The following is an 18,703-nucleotide window of genomic DNA, read 5'->3' as shown; positions in this document are numbered from 1 at the left end:
CACATGTGAGTGTACACAAAGCTCCATCTCAGGAAAAATCCTCCAGAGCAGCTGCTGGGAGGGAAAGGATCCTGCCTGGAGGAGCGGCAGCGCTGGGAGGGCCCCGCCGGTGCCTCGGGAGCGGCTGCTGCTGCTGCTGCAGGATCAGAGCCGGGCAGGGCAGGGGATGCTGCGGGCGCTGCTTTGCTGCTGAGAGCCCGCAGGGCTCTGCCACAGCTGCCTGAGGCGCTTTGGGGGCTGGGGGTCCCCCAATCCAACCATCAGCAGCACTGGGGGTCCCCCAGCCCCACACGCTCACCCAGCCCCTCCAGCACTGGGGGTCCCCCAGCCCCACACCCTCACCCAGCCTCTCCAGCCAAGCCCTCTTCTCCCTCATGGTACCCCAGCACCAAAAGGTGGGGTGTATCTTCTTTTTTTCTTTTTTTTTTTTACAGTTCAATTTTCAGAATCTGCTCAGCATTTTCCCCACAAGCAGTAAAACATATGTGGCTTACAGTGTGCTCTTTTTACCTGGCAATTTAAAAATCAGGACAAAGGGGAACTGAAGTGCTCTGTGTTTAGCTGTTCACAGTCCTAAAGAAAACCAGAATTCCTAACAGAAAAATCTCTGGTCAATATGAAGAGGTCTGAAACCATGGCATGTTCGACATGTGGAGAAATTCCCCAGCAGTTCTGTGCTGGCTGGAGAGGCTGCCCTGGGCCCCACCATTGGGGTGGGCTCAGCCCCAGCAGCCCCAGCCAGACTCAGGCTCATCTCCATTTTCCCCATCAGCAGAGCAGCAGCAAGAACAGAAGCCTTTTGTGAAATTGCATTAATGTTTTCCAAGCTCTTTGAAGTTGAAAAGCAGTACAAATAACACATATATTATAAAGTTTTGGGATGAAGCACTCACTGGTGCTCAGATCTGAGTGTGAACTGAGGAGCTCTGCCTGTCTCTCATCATGAGAGACAACTGCAAGTCTTCATGTTGTCACAGAACCACTCTGAAATGCTAAATGGTTTTGAAATCTTATTTTTGGGTACAGAACTGACATCCTGAATTTGCATTTTCATTGTTCAAGAAAACAGAGGCTAGTTCCTAGGGAGAACCTTTACATGCAACAACAGAAAGAAAAGTGGTCAGCGTGACCACCAGGGTGGCTGACCTTGGGTTGGGACATCCAAATCACACAGCAAAGATTAATCCAAGCGAGCAGTTGGCAGGAACAACAGCATTCCCAGCTCAGCCATCATCATCATCATCCTCATCATCACCTCAGCCATGCCATGGGTTGAGATAAGCAAGGTTTGGGGACAGGGTCTGAGTTATCACCCCACACAGCAGTGGCAGGTGCTGTGTCTTGGGGAAGCCCTTCAGTCACCCACACCTTTTCTGAAGTGCCATCCCTGTCCTTCAATACCTCTGCTTGGAGAAAGCAATTCCTAGGTGGGTTCTCATCCTGATGGGCCAACTTTTACCCAGCCAAGGTGCCACTCAGTCCCCTTCCTGATATTCAAGAGCAAGACATGCACATTTCACATAAACACACTCTGGAAGGTCTCACCCATCTCCTGATCTGCCTCATCCAAGCCCCAGGGAGGGCAGTGGAAAGATTCCTGGTAAGTGCTGGGCTTTGGCCTGGATCCAAGGTTTTACAGCCTCCCTGGGATCACTTTACTCACGAGGCAGAGAAAACACACAGCTCATGGCATCGAGATCCTACACCCACAGCCAGAGCTCAGGCAGCTCAGCCAGATGCCTCCTAAAGCCCTTAAGACTCACTGAGTTTTATTCTCTTTCTGCTCCAGGCTGAGGCTTTGTGATCATTCCCTGCTCTCTATGGTCCCTGCTAGACTGAGAAGCACATGGATAACTTCATTTTCTTCTTCCAGATATTAAGAACTGCTGAAGAGGGACCCATCTATTAAATCAGTCATTGGTATTCACGGTGGGAAGGGCTCTGCTCCTGCAGCAGGTTTGCAGCAGGTTTGTTCTGCCAGAGCTGATAATGTGTTTTAAGAGAGTTAATAAAAGTAATTGGCCTTCATAAAGGAAAAGGAATATAATGTTGGAGGGGGAGCTGTAACCAGTTTCAGTTTTCATTCTCTCAGCTGAGCAAACAGCAGGGAAGAGCCACCAGAACCTCAGGGATGGACCATGAAAACGTGAAGGAAATGTCCTCACCAGCAGGGAGTCACCAGAGCCAAAGAGGGATGGGAACCCAGCTGCTACACATCCAACAGGAGCACTCCTGGGTTTGGGACACAGCCAAAGAACCAGGTGGGAAACAGGCACCAGAGAAAGAGGCAGGCAAATCAATTTGCAGAACAAGGAACAACCACCAGCCACCACAAAATATTGAGTGTTGGCCCTGCCACTACCAGAGCCAGGGACACCTTCAGGGCAGTTGCCATCCCCTAATCCAAGACCAGTGCCTGTCCCCTCCTCAGAGCCCCAAGAGGTGCCCCAGGGCACTGCCCAAGCCACAGTGCTGAGATTTGGGCTGCTCCAGTCTGCCAAAGCCCAAGTGTTAAATCACAACAGAAGACGTGAAGGTTTTTGTTTATGTAAGGTTTGCTGTGAGGCGTGGAGAGAATCTGCTTCCCTTGTTTTTAAATGCTGTGCTGTGTGAATTTAATGTGCAGAAAAGGTGTCAGACAAGCAACCCCGAAGAAGAAAACTGCCTGTTTAGCAGCAAGCTGAGCTCTTGAACACTCTTCATCTGCAACAAGGTTCTGCAGGCACAGCCCAGCACCAGCGGGTGGGGGAGAAAAGCTCAGCACACAAGGCAGCACAGATGGGAGCATGAGAGAGGATTTCACCCAGAAATCCTGGCACACACCTCTATTTCTCCTTTAGTCCACACCTAGAGAGAGCCAGCACATGCAGGATGCTCAGGTGTTTGATCACCCTGATCAAACTATTTGCAAAGGCACAGGAATTTACTTTGGTTTTTCACTGAGGCATTTCCACTCTGTGACTTTCTTGTGGCCATCACCTTTTCCTCCTCACTCAGAAATTATTTCCAGGAAGCCCCAAAGATCTGGGAATTTCCCTCCCTCCAAGGAGACCCCTGGCCCTGCTGCAGAGGGACACTTTCTCACCTGGGCCTGCCAGCTCTTGAGGAGCACACCTGAGACAGGAGTGTCAGAAACCTGCAGCACTGCCAGCCCTGGGGATTCACAGGGAGGCCCTGGGCTCTGTCCAGAGCTGCAGCTGGGCAGTCACATGCCAGGAACCTGACCACAGTCAGGAACTGTCAGAGAATCAACCTCAGCCTAAACTTAATTTAAAACGAGCTTCCTCTGCCCACAGTGGGACAGTGCCCCTCGGAACACTGCATTACTTTATGACTTAACTACAGGAGCATCAGGCTGCTCTGTACCATAAAGCACACACAGCAGTGGGACCTGCTCTAAAAGCATCCATTCCAATTATTTCCCCTTTCCATTGCCACCAAGGGACAAGAAAAGAGCGTCACAATTTTGTTTTGACTGAAGTAGAGGATGAGATTGTCGTTGCTTTGTGACACTTGAGCGATGCTCGGCCTCCACTGAAGCTACTGAACATAAATTCAAGGCATGCAGACATCACACATGCCCACTTCTGCATCAGACACTGAGCTGCTCTGCTGCTTTCTTCAAAGAAAGGTAGAGAAGGGAATCAACTCAGATTTCTGGACTATTTTCTACGTAACAGAAGCAGCAGCACAATTCTGTTTGGCAAGGCTGCACCGCAGGCTGTGGCTCAGCCTCATGCCCAGTATCACCAGTCTCACTGGGAGCACCTCAGTGGCTTTACAGCTGGTCTGGTTGAGGTATTTACCCTCCAGCAGGAAGCCAAGTCTTCTGAAAAAGGGACTGACAACATCTTTTAACCAGTCTTGGATAATTCATATCACTGAGCGTTCTGTAATTTGTCAGAAGCATCTATTAATCCTTAATGAGGGAAAAACTCCTCAACATTTCTAAGCTAAAGTTGCCAAAAAACCCCCACACCGAACTGACATTTACATTGCTGCTGCTGCTGCTGCAAATCCTTTTACTTCTCTTGAATGAAAGAAAAAACAAATTTAGAAGGATTCAGCCCTTGCTCCCTGACACAGAGACTGGCACAAGTATTGCTACACCAACAGAAATAGCCCATCCTTCATGTCAAGGAATACGATGTGCAAATTTTTATAGGCACCATAGATCATCACCATCTGTCTTGACAAGTTAATTGTCTGCAGTTTTTCTAGGAAAACTAGAACCCTTAAAAACTAACAAAACAAATGAGTTGAAGGATGATATGGGCAGAGCATGTGGGCTCACTGCCCTGGAAATGTGCAGGTTCTGATATGCCTCAGCTCAGCCTAAAAAGAAAATCTGGAGTGGTCAAACACTGCTCTTGGTGCTACAAACATAGCAAAAGAATTGCTTATGGAGCACGATCTCTGCAAAAAAACCAGCTGAAGTTGACAAATCTGGGAACAAAACATTAATTAATCAAACAGGGAATGGCGCTGGCAGGGTTCGCAGTCAGTGGCAGGACTCACATCCTGCAAAGGGTCAGCAACACCACAGCCCACACAATTAAAAATCCAGGACAAACTGTATCAGATGACAACCTCCAGGAGAAAATATGGATGCTGGGGCCTTGGTTCTAAGCAGCCAGCTTTATGCCAAACAGCAATTTATGAGCTGCCTTGTGGAAACACAAAGCTGCCACATGAGCACAAAGGGGGATGGAGGGGAATTGTCCCTGTGACCCCCTCTGGGATCTGAATTGTAAAAAAAAAAAAAAAATTTTTCTTAAAATCAAAATAATTAATTTTTTTAAAATCTTTCCCTTCATTCTTCATTAGTTCTTATTACACTAACAACCTCCCATAAGGCATTCAGGTTTTTCTCATCAAAAACTGGAATTATAGAAAATAAAACCAGGAATTATTCTTGATATCAAATACAAGCTTAGTAAATTTAGATTTGTCATTTAAATTTTCCACAGACAACAACGGGGGGTTTGTTCCTGGGAAAGGAGCATGGGATTTGGCACTAACAGAAGCATAAAAAAAGTCAAGGAGCCAAATACCCAGTAGGTGCATATGCCTCAGCCTCCAATAATTTCCCCTAAATTAAGATAATTTACACAAATTCAATTTTGAATTTTCCCTGTAATTGTAACAGGTCCATATTTACAGTGCAGCCTGAGCACTGCCCACTGGAGCCATCTGTAAGGCTTAATTTCACTTTAATAGGAGTTTGACTGAAGCCCTAGGAGAGCTGAAAATACAGTTTTGGGGTTTTCTAAACATGACTTCAATCAATATTGGATAATTTGCTCCAAAAATCAAAGATCTCTCTCAGGGCTGTATATGTGACATACAATGGCCAGACAAGACATTTCAAAAAAATATAATCTTTTGGAAAAAAACTAACTCTAAGAAATCCACATGATTCATGCCAAAGCTGTTAAGTCAGATCATCTCTATCATATCATCCTCAAATTCCTGGGTGAGAGCACTTATGAAAATTTAGCACCAAAACCAGCTGGGGTCTCCATAAAGTCAAAGAACTGAAATTCTAAATCAGAGAGAAAATAGGATTTTATCTGTTATATTTTCAGTGTAGATAAAATACCAGTGTAAAACAGAATAAAATGTGGTGAGATGCAACCATCTCCCCCTTAACTGATTGACAGATAACAGTAAATTAACAAGTGATGTTTATTAGTTTAATATTCAATATTAAATGGTGAACAGAATCAAAAGGCTGCTCCATAGAACTGAGTGACTTTGAAACCCCTGAAATTCCAAAATGCTGACTTGGGGACGTGAAGTGCTTTGGATCCATCTCTGCTCTGCCAGTCCTGTTCCTCCCTCCATTGGATCCCACCTCAGCTCTGCCAGTGAATTTCCCATTCCTGCAGCCAGCAGCTTGGCAAAAAACCATTTAACAGCAGCTTTGCTTGATTCAAGGTTGCAGAATTTGGCCTCTCCTCGTTTTTGGGTCGTCTGGGTTCCGTGCCCTGTGCTGAAGTGCTGAGCAGAACTTGGCAGGGGCTGTCCCCTCCCCAGCATTGCTTGTTTGGTATAACATTAGGAAATAAATTAAGGAGTTACACGAGCTTTGCTTCACAGCAAAAAGAAGGAAGAAAGTTTTCAGATAAGTTTCTGAATCATAACCCAGCAAAGATTTATAATAAAAAATTTATATGCAAACCTCTGCAGTGTACTGAGTTTAAATCAACCCCATTACATAATGACCCTTGTCTTAACACAGGAAGTCAAATACAAAAAAAATGAACCTGATTGATTGTAATTAGAGCAAAAATCTTATTGAACAGAGCAGAGCCACTGCTCCCCAGCAAGGTGTCCCATGGACAGCTATAAAAATCTGAAATCACCTCCTCACAGCTCTAAAATTTCAATTCTCACAGGTAATAAGTGGAGGAATTCTGAACTACACCCAGCTCATCCCTGTAAACCAGTTCCCAGATTTAAAGTTACTTCAAGTGTAAAAAGGAGGATTAAGGAGAAATAAAGGAGAAACTCTACAACCCCCCTCTGGAGCTCCCCAGCCACAAAGCAGGGACAGTGTGCAAGACCAGAAATCTTTATCCACAAAGATTTTATCTTCTGAATTTTCATTCACATTTCTTTCTTTAATTTTTTTTTAATATCCCATAATTAATTTTTCAGACTGGATTCCTTAAGGGCCAGGTTCACGGAGATAAATAACCTGGTAACCACTCTGATCCCCAGAAGATTTCGATTAATTTGGATACAGCTTTGACAAACATTAAATCTCTTCTTTAATGATGTTCCTCAAACAAAACAGTTAGCAAAATATCTGAATTTCCTTGTATAATGTCACATTTTAATGTAAACATCAAATAATGTACCAAAAGTTTTACCGGAAAAAAAAAATTAAAGCGGCACAATTCTTTATACCACTGGAGAAGAGGGGAGGAAAAAGCCAGATTACAAACATTTACACATGCATAGTGGAAAAAAAATTAAACAAACAAACAAAAAAGTATTTTACTAAATTCACGCATTTTTTTTAAAATAGTTATTAAATCTACTAAGCACCAACATACCTAAAAATTTATTTTCAGCTTCATGATTCATTTAAAAAACCTATCAAATTAACTTTTCAAACAAGCTTATATTATTAGCTTGTCCAAAAATAAAATGTAGAGTTTTTTGGGTTTTTTGTTAATTTTTTTCTTCTTTTTTCTATTTTTTTATTATTTTTTCAAAGTATACCAATACTTTTATCTGAATGTTTCCAAACAATGGCATAGGTGTCTGCAAAGAACGCCTTTACTTTACCCTACAGTGGATGGAAAATACAATACCACATCATACAGAATCTAAAACTATAAAAGTCTGAGAATGCAGCATCCCTTCACAAAAAAGCTGATAAAACTGAAATTATTTAGAAGATGCTGCACCTTTATTAAAAAAAAAAAAATTAAATGAATTTAAGCAGAAATAACATACATTTTTACATTAACTGGCCATTTCTGGTACAGAAACCCAGCATAGTATGCTAATGTTATTGAATAAATGTAAATGCTACTTACAATCTTCTTAAATACAATTTAGACAAACTTTTTTTTTTCTTTTTTTTTCTTTTTCCTTTTTTTTTTCCTTTTTTCAAGTTGTACAGGTAATCTCTCAGCTGCTAGTTTAATGCAACATATCATTAACATTACACAAATTAAAAAATAACACGTGTGTGTCTTCCTACAGAAAAGCTTCCAAAAACCCGACCCACATCAAAAAATGCAAAATAATGGAATATAACTAAAAAAAAAAAAAAAAAATTAGTTGCAAGTCTAGCAGCAAAGCAATTAAGTGAGGATATATTTACCAATATAAACAAAGGGAATATTTGCAACTACAGGTGAAGCCCCAACTATCTTAGATCTACCAACACAAATAAAAATTAAATTCTCTCTAAAAAAAATAATCTGATTATTTAAAATAGGAGTAAAAGCCATTGCTACCTGATGAACTACCTAGGCTAAGTTCCTGAAACAAGGACAGGGGGTCGCTGTTCTTTTTTGTCTGCTCAGGAGGAGGTTTGGGCTTGGGGGGAGCCCGCAGGGCGCTGGCGTAGGACATGGCGGGTTTGGTGCCGCCCGCGGGCTGGGGGCTGCTGCTGTTGGACTCCACCAGCTGCTTGTTGGGCATCAGAGGGGGGAACTGGCCCAGATGCTGGAGCACGTTGTAGTTGAAGGAGTTGGAGAGCTGGATGTTCTCAGCCTTCAGGTGTTCCTCCGGGGGCTTGGCCGCCTTCGGGGGAGCTGCGAAGGAGAAAGCGCAGTTGGAGCAAAGAGCGGCTCTGACTCAGCCAATGCACCTGCAGCAAGCCCAAAGGCAGAGCTGCCACCACCCCACCCCTCTGGTAACCTCCTCCCACAGCGCCCATCTGCTGTGTTTAGTCACTCTGACAATGGAGTTCACAGAATGACACCATCCCAGCATGGGCTGGGCTGGAAGGGATCTTAAAGCTCATCCTGCTCCATCCCTGGCCACAGGCACCTTCCACCAGGGCTGCTTGCTCCAAGCCCCATCCAGCCCAGCCTGGAAGTATCTGAATTCATTCCCAACTCCTGGAGCAAGCAGCAGCAGCACAAGGCTGCCATTACTAAGCCCATCCCCCGTGTGTTTGTACCCTGCAGCTGCAACCCCAAACCTGCAATTCCGCACAGCGGATTCTCCGGGTGCACTGAGGGGAAGCTGCTTCCCAATGGGATCTACTCTAATTTAAGCACTTTATCCACTGAGACAGCACAAAGAGTATTTCATTCTTCTTGCTTTACAGCTTAATAGGCTAAAATTAAAATTTACAGCACCATATATAATTCATTCTCCAACAGCAATTCAGAGTCCTGAATGCCAACCAACTAATTATTGGTATTTCAGGCTGAATGCATTCTTGCTAATTGATATGTTCTTGCTCCACATTTAACAACTCCTGTAACTATCAGGAAAAATGGTGCTTTAAACCATAGGTATAAAACTGCTTTCAAATGAATTTCCTGAATCCTAATGAGGTCCCTTACTTTTGTCTGGAGAATTCTGCTGTCTTGCACAGCCAGAGAGACACTACACAGAAACACAGCTCCATGTTCTATCTACAACAGTCTAGGAACTGGGCAACAGATATATTCTGTAATTATTTCAGTCTTTAATCATAGAATGGTTTTTTTTTAAGTGCATCTACAAAAATGTACCACCAAATGAGTGCAAAAGTAGAAAAACATAAAGTTTCTCACTGGAAGAGAGAAACTCTTCTCACACACAGGCTTCTGCTTTTTATAGAGCACTCAAAAAAAACCAAACAAACAAACAAAAAAACCAACAGCAAAAAAACCCCAACAACCCTAAAACCAACCCATAGAAGAATGGATATGGAAAGAACACAAGCAAAGCAATTTTGCTAGGGTTGCTATGATTCAACAAAAAACAAACAACCCAGAACATGAGCAAAAAACCTCCCAAAATAACCACAGCACTCAAGAGAAAACAAGTAATGACAAGCAGGGCCAGAGGTGAAAGCTGTGTGTGGTAGAGGTGTCTAAGAGAAGGAAAAATATGAAATACACATCTTGAATGAGAACTTAAATAATTTTCTTTCCATGAACAGAAAAAGCAATGCATATCAAACTCTCAAATTGCAATTCTGGGGGAAGTGCCTGCATAGAACAAGGCAGAGGAATTGACAGCAGCTCTCCCTGTGCTCCATGAATCCCTCCTGACCCAACCCAACACTGGTGGCACAGCCACTCCTGGTGTGCAGGAGAGATCAGTCTGGGGTCACTCCCTCTCAGGCAGGGACAGGACTTTCACAGCATCACATCCTCATGGGGTTTTATTTCAGGGCTAAAAACCAACAGCAACAAGAACAGAGCAGTTGCTGGTCATTAACCCTTAGCTCTATAAAACACATTTGGGCTGTAAATATGATCACAGGCAGCGAGCTGTAAATGTGGAAAGCCACAGCAGCCATTAAATGGAGATGTGTTTGCATGAACCATTAGATACAGGGCTCTGTTTCATATACATTTATTGACAAAACAGAAACCATGCTTAACTACAATTAAAAACATTTCATTGCAAATGCAGTTACCAGTGAGAACTTGGTATTTTCACTTAGAATTTAGTATTTGACAGCAAATGTGTGTATATGGTACTTCTTACATACACATCTGTCCTCTGAGGACTTTACTCACAAACAGGTTCTCAAGCTTTTCATTAAAGCAAAGCAATGTGGGACTGGCTGATCCCAACCCAAATGTGCCAGGGTTCCTGAGTTCCTCTTGGATAACCACAGAGTTTGGAGAGCAACTCTGTGTGAGCAATTCAGTGATGAATGCCACATAATGCTGTGCATTCAGCTCCTTGATTTTCAGTAAAAATAGAAATAGATTGAAGGAGGTGCCCTGAGCTTGAAGCTTTGAACTTAGCTATGAAAGATGCTGCCATAAATACGGGTTTGCAAAATAACATTTTCACATTTTGGAAATTAAAAGGCACATTAGGAATTTAATTCTTGAGTGCTGTCGCTGATATAAAGAGCTTTTCTCATTCATTCTACTCTGCATGTTCCTACTTCAGAATTACTATGAAATTACAAGATGTTTTACGTTTATAAAGTTTGGTGAAAAGCAATTAAATCTTTTAAGGCCAATAAAACCAGCTTATAAATATTTTTCCACATTATTAGGTGGTTTTAATATCCACACTGGAATACTGTTTGCATTTTTATTAATTTTGTTTTTAAATTACCACTGGAGATCCTTAAAGCAAATTCACAGGGAAGAAACTGTACTATCCTGGTAATATTGTTTTTCATAAACACAAGAAATAGAGAAAACAGAAGAACTGCTCCAGCTCTCTCCTTGCAGCTTTTTTTTTTCATCTCTGAAAAGTTAATTTAGTTTCTGTCTGCTCAATCAATCAACACTGCTGCTACCACCAGGGAAGCCACATTCCACTGAGATTCTTCCATGGTGAGGGAGAATTTAAACTCGTCACTCCTTTGATGAAGTACCAGAATTTACTAGAGAAACGCTGAGAGCACTAATTCAGTTTATGTGTTGCTCCCTCAGACTGTAATACCAACACAAAATATCACTGATTCTGGAAACAATCAATCTATCTTGCAAATAAATCCCACCAGTCACCTTAGCTCTCTCCAGCACAAATTCAGCTGCACTTGAAGCCACTGTAAGAGACTTTCTGGGTTTAGTGGAGATTTTGGAGAAGCCTAAGAAGCAGCAATGCTCTTTTAGCTGAATAGCAGGATTGTGACAGTGTTCAGAGGGGTCCAAGGATGAGGGAAGAGATGAGGATCTGACTCCACATTTCAGAAGGCTGATTTATTATTTTACGATATATATTATATTAAAACTATACTAAAAGAACAGAAGAAAGGATTTCATCAGAAGGCTGGCTAAGAATAGAAAAAGAAAGAATGATAACAATGGTTTGTGGCTCGGACAGAGGGCCCAAGCCAGCTGACTGTGATTGGCCATTAATTAGAAACAACCACATGAGACCAATCCCAGATGCACCTGTTGCATTCCACAGCAGCAGATAATCACTGTTTACATTTTGTTCCTGAGGCCTTTCAGCTTCTCAAGAGGAAAAATCCTAAGGAAAGGATTTTCCATAAAACATGTCAGTGACACAGGATGTCACCAAGAAACGGGATTATTCCAAGCAAACCTATAACAACTGAAACAAGAAATAATTCCAGAACCTTTGCTTGGATTGGCTGTACCCACCTAGCAGCTCCCGGGGGGGAACGGCTCTGCTGGCTCCGTTGCATGGAATGTTCGGGTACGGGGCAGAGGAGGAGGAGTTCACCCACAGCTCAGGGGAGGAGTAGTTGAATGAGGACTGGTTACTGTGGTCCTGAAGCTCTTTACACTGACCAAGACTGTCTTGAGGAGTGCTTAATTCTTCAGAACAAGCCTGGACTGAACTAGAGGAAATTCTTCTTTGGTACAACGGCCTGCCTGGCCCTCTTGGTTCATACTGTGAACAAAAGGGAAAAAAAACCAAACCGTAAAATAGCATTATGCTCTTTTGATTCAACTGCATGTATCAAACACCATTTTCCCATTCAATAATTTCCCTGAAATGTCTTACCAAAAACCCCTAGTTTTTTGCATTTCCAAAATACTAACACATTTCAAGTTATATGTGCATACAGCAGTCACTGACCACGTATTTTGATCACACAAAATACAGAATTTTAAAGGAAGTGCAAAGAACATCAACTGGGATTTCTTAATTCTTATCAACCTTTATATCTCACACTCCTACGTGGGTGTTGGATCACACAGTGAGGAGGAAGATCCCCAGCATTTACAGATGAAGCAAAGGAAGCACAGAAGAGCAAGGAAAAAAAAATGTTCTTACAATGCAGTCAGGAAAAAAATGGCTTTTCCTTTTCCAAAGGATAAATTGGTGACTTGTACACCAGGATCTGGGTAGGTAGGACACATTTATATACTGGATTTTGTACATACAAAACAAATGCTCTGGAGAAGCAAGTGCCCTCAGGAGAAATAATGCAGAGAATTTTATCTGAAACCACAGAAATTACTTGCTTCCATAAACCCTGTAGATCATGCAGATGTAAACGGCAGGAGCTCCATCAATTAACCTGTGGGCTTCAAGAGTTCAGATTTAAGGGCCCTCTAAGCTTTCTCAAGATTCAAAGCAAGTCTCTTGTATTACATTTTATTTTTAACAATAAATGCAGTATTTACACCCATCTGCAGTGACTAACAAGAGCACCAATAACAGAAAACTTACAGAGGTAAATCTAGACTTGGTAAAGGGGAAAAAATCCTAATGAAATGTCACAAGAAATTAGCAAAACAAATATCAAATAACTTGCTTGCAGAGTCCAACTATTGTTACTATAGCATCCACAAAAAACAAGAGAAAAAAGTGAATGAAAGGAAGCTTCTTATTATATATCTTATTTCTGTTGCCACAATTAAGGGATCAATATTTGGATATCCTGTCAATCCACTCCCCTAAGGAAATTTGTCAACAACAAAACAAACAAACAAAAAAATTCATAAATTACTGCTCAAATCAACCCAAAAAGTATACATTCATTGAGTTTAAAAGGGCTATTTTGGTAAGCAATCAGGAATTTATCAAAGTTCTGGACACTTGCAAGTACAGAACCACACAGAATAACTCCAGTATTCCCTCTGATGTGCAGTTCAGATCTGGTTTGAGTAAACACATGCAAAAGCTTTCAAGTATCAAGTCAATTAACAGCTTTCTAAGTAGAGATTGAGGAAACAGTGTAGTAAGGACACCAAAAGTCAAGAAATCTGCCCTGACAAGTGCCTTGTCTGTCAAAAACACACCTAAAACCCCATTTTGATTTCTTTGTGCATTCAGTCCTACCCACCAGCTGAAGAAGCAGTTTTGGAAAGTTTATAAGCAAGTCTCTGTCTTGTAACACTTTTACTGCATTTGGCATTTCTGTCACATATTTTGAAAGGAAGAAGAAACAAGAACTAAACCGAATTTACACTAATTACATAAAGGCTCACTCTATTTGTCTTCAGATAGCAGGAACTGTCACAAGCTCTATAGGAATATTTATTGGTTTATTACTGCTGAAAAGCCATTGTTCCTACATCCCGCTGTACTGACAGCATTAACTGTTGTCACAAAGTATTAGATTTTATACAGGGTGCTATGACTTAATGGAGTGAGACAGCAAATTTCTAAATGTCTATAAACTCAAACCTTACTACAGCTCTGGCTGGGCCTGAGGACTCCATTAACCTCTCTGGATCTGTGTAAGACAGAAATTTGTAAAATGCACTGAAATTCAATTTTATTTATTTTATTCAGGCTCATAAACTAAATATTTTCTGTTTTCAGAAGTTGATAAACAAATTAAATATGTATTGTGTGAGACAGCGATGAGCACGGCTCCCTCCCCAGCCTCTGTAAAAACCTTAACAGAAATGCATCACAGAACAAGCCACTTATGTACAAATATTGGATTACATGCACTCAGTGAGAATATTAATTCTCACATTCCTGGAATGCAAGCTGGCTCCAGGATACTCTGTGTTTGCACATCATACACTCCTCAGCACCTCAGATTCCAACAGAGATTAAAACCTCCTGTTCAAATGTGACCTGTCCTAGCTGTGAGTGCTGGCACACCCCCTCAGAGCCCAGAACAAGGGGAGATGAAGAGGGACAGAGCCAGCTGTGTGTGGCAGGGTGTGCTGGAGCCAGCCTCAGGCAGCACAGCTGGATGGCTCTGATTTCCAACACACAGCCCTCAAAGTACACGGGATGGCTTTGTAACAAATCAATGCAGGCAGGGTGGGAGTATGAAATCAGGTTTTGGACCATGTTGGAACAACTCTACAGCTCTGGTCTGGTATGAGAGGGAACTCAAGCACATCCACAGCTCAACACTGAGTTAACTGGCTGGGTGATCTCAGCTGACTGACCAGAGCTTCCACCTGGGCTGTGGTTGATTTTCACTGCAGATAAATGACACACAGACACAGAGCAATGACTGCATGAAAACCCAGAGCAACATTCCAAAAGCCAAGGCTTTCCACTGAGCAGAGAAAACATTACACCTACAGCAACAGGAACCCCAAATCTGCTCAGGGAGAACAGCAGAGAGGCAGAGAACGATTCCACCTCACAGAAACTCCCACTGTGAGCTTTCAATGAGTGAGGTGTTTCGCATTCCTGGCCACTTCACAACACAATTTGATATTACAAGGACAGGACAAGTGCAAGGCAGACAGAACACCCACCTCTTCTAAGCTGTGGAGCGAAGAAGCAGAAACTGCTCGAGATGCGAGTGGATGAAATGGCTCCTGACCGACTGCGTGCTGATGATTCTGGATTTGTATAAAAGGGCTTTGCTGCGACCTGTGGGGCAGTGGAGGTATTCCATAGTGAAAGCCCTGCCCCAGGAGGTGATTCTGCTGCAGGTTAGCATAAGTCCAGGACCCATCAGGTTGCAGGTATTTCAAGGGAGACGGGGTTATGTGTTCGGATGGCATTGAGAAAGGGGGGTTGTACATTTGGGGTAAATGCTGCTGAAATGCTGGGTTAGTGGGCAGTTCAATGTCTCTGCTGTTCTCAGTGAAGTTGGGGAAGTGGTTGGAGTTGCAGGAAGGAGAAGGGAGTGCTGGTGGGCTCCGGGGCTGCACTTGTCTGTATTGCAACAGTCTCGACTGCGGGGGCGGCATTTCGGCGCCGTCCCGGCTCTCGCTGGGATCGCGCTGCGACAGCTCCCGGAGCAAGTCCTGGAATCTGCACCAACACAACAAATGCAGCAGGGAAAGAGGAAAAAAAAAAAAAAAAAAAGTTTTGCTGAAATCTCACTCTTTGAAATACAGAAAACTCAGAGAACAGAACACTGAATTTAAATATTCTCATCTTTGCACTTGCTGACCCTAACTTCAAAGGATGCGACTGAGCAATCAGAAATTAGGCACAAGAGGATTAATTGGATGAAATACCCACCTGAATCATCTCAAAGTTTTAATAACTCTTGAGATTTCCTTTCCAGTCAGAAGAATCAATTTTTTGTTATCTCTTAAGAGACAACTAAAGGTAAGGATTTCCTGCTTTACTACACAAAGCAAAAAGTTCACATAGTTAAAGACAATTTTAACTCCTTTCAAGGCAAAAGCTAGAACAATCAGGGACTCCCCTCACTTTCACAATATATTTCTAAACTTCTTCAAAAGGTCAATTCAATTCAGCACTTCAAAGAGTCAGCTAAGAGGTCATTTAGATGCTTTACCATGGCTATAACAAACCAGATGGAAAAGAAAGCATAGTGGGAGATGACAGTAAACAGAGGCAATTCAAAAATCCAGCCTTTACAATATACATGATTAAAGTTGATGACCACTGGAACCATTTTTCTGTTGATTCTCAACAGCTTCCTTTCTTGCCCCCTAAAGCTCCATCTCAAATACAAGCATATTTTTTAAAATCTGCTTTTAAAGCAAAGGTTTTTTGAAAAGGAAGAAAAGTTCAGGTTTCACTGGGGAGCAGTGTCTAGGGAGGGGCTGTTTTGTTTCTTTTTAAGCATACAAATCTCAGACTGCTACTTCAAATTGAAGAATTTACAACTTAAATAGGCCTTAACTACACTCAGACACCTCTTTCATAAAAACACAAGGTTGTTACTCTCTATCCATTCCTCATTCCATAAATACAGCACTGAAAAGCTCCATAAAAATATTTTTCCACTGCAGCTTTACTACCCAATATACTAACAGAATAAAGCATAACACATAATAAAAGCATAGTTGTAAGTCAGCCTGCCAACTATTTTAACCTTCATAATAACAGCAGCAAAAAGCAATACCTTTAAGTGCCTTGCACTTGATCACAGTGTTACAGATAGGTGCCCACTGCTCAATTTTACACAAGCTCTGATGACTCAGTAAACAAATACCTTGAATATGTTGCCTCTGTTTCATCTTCTGTATTACTGGCAAGTTTCCAGTTTGCCCTAACTTGCTGCTGTTGATGTAATCCAATTGGTTGCTGAGGAAGATGTGGTAGATGAGGATGGTGATGGTGTTGATATGGAATAGTGCCTTGACTGAGATAGGCATTATGTTCATTCCATTGCTGTAACCTGGCTTGTTGTTGCTGCCTTATTGTTTCCAAAGCTACATTTCCATGCATACGATCTATAAAAATAGTTTTAAAAAAAAATTTTATCTAATGCCCCTTTTTAAAGATCTTTATGTCAGAAAAAAAAAAAAAAAAAGAAAGAATACTTTTTATACAGTTTATTCCAGGGTCTATTATACACTAACTGCATTGCAGTGCATAACCTGGTTATTTAAATCATATGGAAAATCATATAAACATGAATCTTCTAATAAAGTGCTGAATATTCAAACATGCCTCAAGCAGCAAATTATGTTCAATGACATTACTTATGGAAACTAACCCAACAATGACCCAATTCAGAGCAATATGCCTGAAAAAGGTAAATACCTCCTTCATATTCACTTCAATGTAGTTATAATTGCACACTCTGAATTTAAATAAAGAAAAGTCACCTACCTAAAGTGTCCCCTAAGGGCATTCCTGATGGATTCTCTTCAATGAAGTTGTTCAAGTGGGTTGGCAGAACTGGGTTGTGCTGTGCAATAGGCCTCAAAGGATTATTGACTTCTTGTAACAGAGGTGGGGGGTGTTGCTCTGAAATCACAGCATCTACAGCAGGAGAATGTGGTCGGTGGGGAATGGGATTATTAAAAAAGGACTGGCTGGGGCCTGCCTGGAAAGCAGGGGAAAGCTGCGGAGGTGGTGGAGGCTGCTGATTCAAGTGATTATGCTGCTGAACTACCTGGCTCTGCTGGGGTGGCATTTGGTTGGGCTGTTCAGGCAAGTGATTTTGCTGTTGGTTTAAGAGGTTTTGCTGCTGCTGCTGCTGCTGCAGAGGGTAGGGCTGCCTCGGGATCTGGGAGAGGTGCTGGAAGTGGCGGCTGGGCACCGCGAACTGGGAGTGGGGCGGGGTCAGGTGCAGGTTCAGCTGCCTGGGGGCTGGGTTGTCTTTGCGGTGGAATTTAGCACTGGGGTAACCCACGCTGGAACGGGACTCTGGGCTTCTCTGCTGAGGGGCTGCTTCTAGATCAACCTGCAAAAGGAGAGTGAAAGGCTTTGAGAATTTGCATTTAAAAAATTGAAATAAAAGACATTTCGGTTTGACTAAATGAATGACTAAACATAATGATCAAATTCATTAAGAGGGAGTATGAAATAACAAACAAACAAAAATATCCAAATCCATAAAAAATAAACAAACAAACAAAACCAGATACCCAGACAAGGGAAACCCACCTGCTTGGATTCCAGAGGTTTCTTCTCAGGTGTTCGAATTTTATTGATTTCAGGTCCAGCAGTGTTTTCACTTTTACCTAAAAATATTTACAAAATTATTTTGTTTCCATAGGCAAATTATTTTTTTGGGATTTTTTTCCCTCAGACACAAGAAAATTAACTTATTAGTAAGGCATTTACAGCACCACAGACATTTAGTATCATCTACCTAAATAACACTTTCCCTTTAATCTCTACACTTTGTTCATTAATAACCACTAAGTAGTTCTCCCAGCTTAATTGCAAATAACATCAGCAGTACTGTGGAAGGGAGATGGAACAATTACACCCTCAACAGCCCTTCCCACCTCCCATTCCCTCTGAATCTCACAACATCCCAGTTATTCCATTTGTAATGGCAAATCCCATCTGTGGATCCCTCGATCAGGGAGGAAAGGGTGAAGCACAGAAAGGATGGAGGAAGGAAAATCCTTCCCACGATCCCATTTCAAGCAGAAAGTCCCCCCAGAGCAGAGCAGCTTGCAGAGGCATCCCAAGCACTGACCATTTCGAGTTTGCTCGTGCTGCTCCTTGTCCTGGTGGGGGAGCTGCTGCTGTCCTAGGCTAACGGGGGAGTGGTGGCCCAGGCCGTAGGGGATCGGGGACCCTCGCCCGTGTGCCTGTAACAGGTTCATGTTATATGCCATGGCTGCTTGGTGAGTAATGAGGCGAGGGTCGACTGCAAACCTACCCTGATACCCCGTCCACGGTACCTGTGGGGTAAACAAACATTAAAACAAAAATTAAAATTAAAAAAAAAAAAAAAGAGAGAGATGTGATCTGTTAA

At 42.3% G+C, this 18,703-nt stretch overlaps 1 protein-coding gene across 1 annotated transcript in view; it reads right to left on the bottom strand.

Moving 5' to 3' along the window:
• Nucleotides 1-5,757: 5,757 nt before the first annotated feature.
• Nucleotides 5,758-18,703, bottom strand: part of HELZ (helicase with zinc finger) — a 71,680-nt gene continuing 58,734 nt past the window's right edge. Inside the window, exons 24-30 of the mRNA XM_058817283.1 lie at nt 18,422-18,629; nt 17,878-17,954; nt 17,098-17,674; nt 16,475-16,715; nt 14,811-15,315; nt 11,769-12,021; nt 5,758-8,279 (exon numbers count right to left, since the gene is read on the bottom strand). Coding sequence (XP_058673266.1) covers nt 7,948-8,279; nt 11,769-12,021; nt 14,811-15,315; nt 16,475-16,715; nt 17,098-17,674; nt 17,878-17,954; nt 18,422-18,629 — 2,193 coding nt within the window. The 3' untranslated portion in view covers nt 5,758-7,947. The remainder of the gene's footprint in view (nt 8,280-11,768; nt 12,022-14,810; nt 15,316-16,474; nt 16,716-17,097; nt 17,675-17,877; nt 17,955-18,421; nt 18,630-18,703) is intronic.

The sequence above is a fragment of the Ammospiza caudacuta genome, chromosome 19 (assembly GCF_027887145.1).
Source record: "Ammospiza caudacuta isolate bAmmCau1 chromosome 19, bAmmCau1.pri, whole genome shotgun sequence".
NCBI lineage: Eukaryota > Metazoa > Chordata > Aves > Passeriformes > Passerellidae > Ammospiza > Ammospiza caudacuta.
Note: the sequence above shows the minus strand (reverse complement) of the source record. Positions and strands in the feature narration are given on the sequence as shown.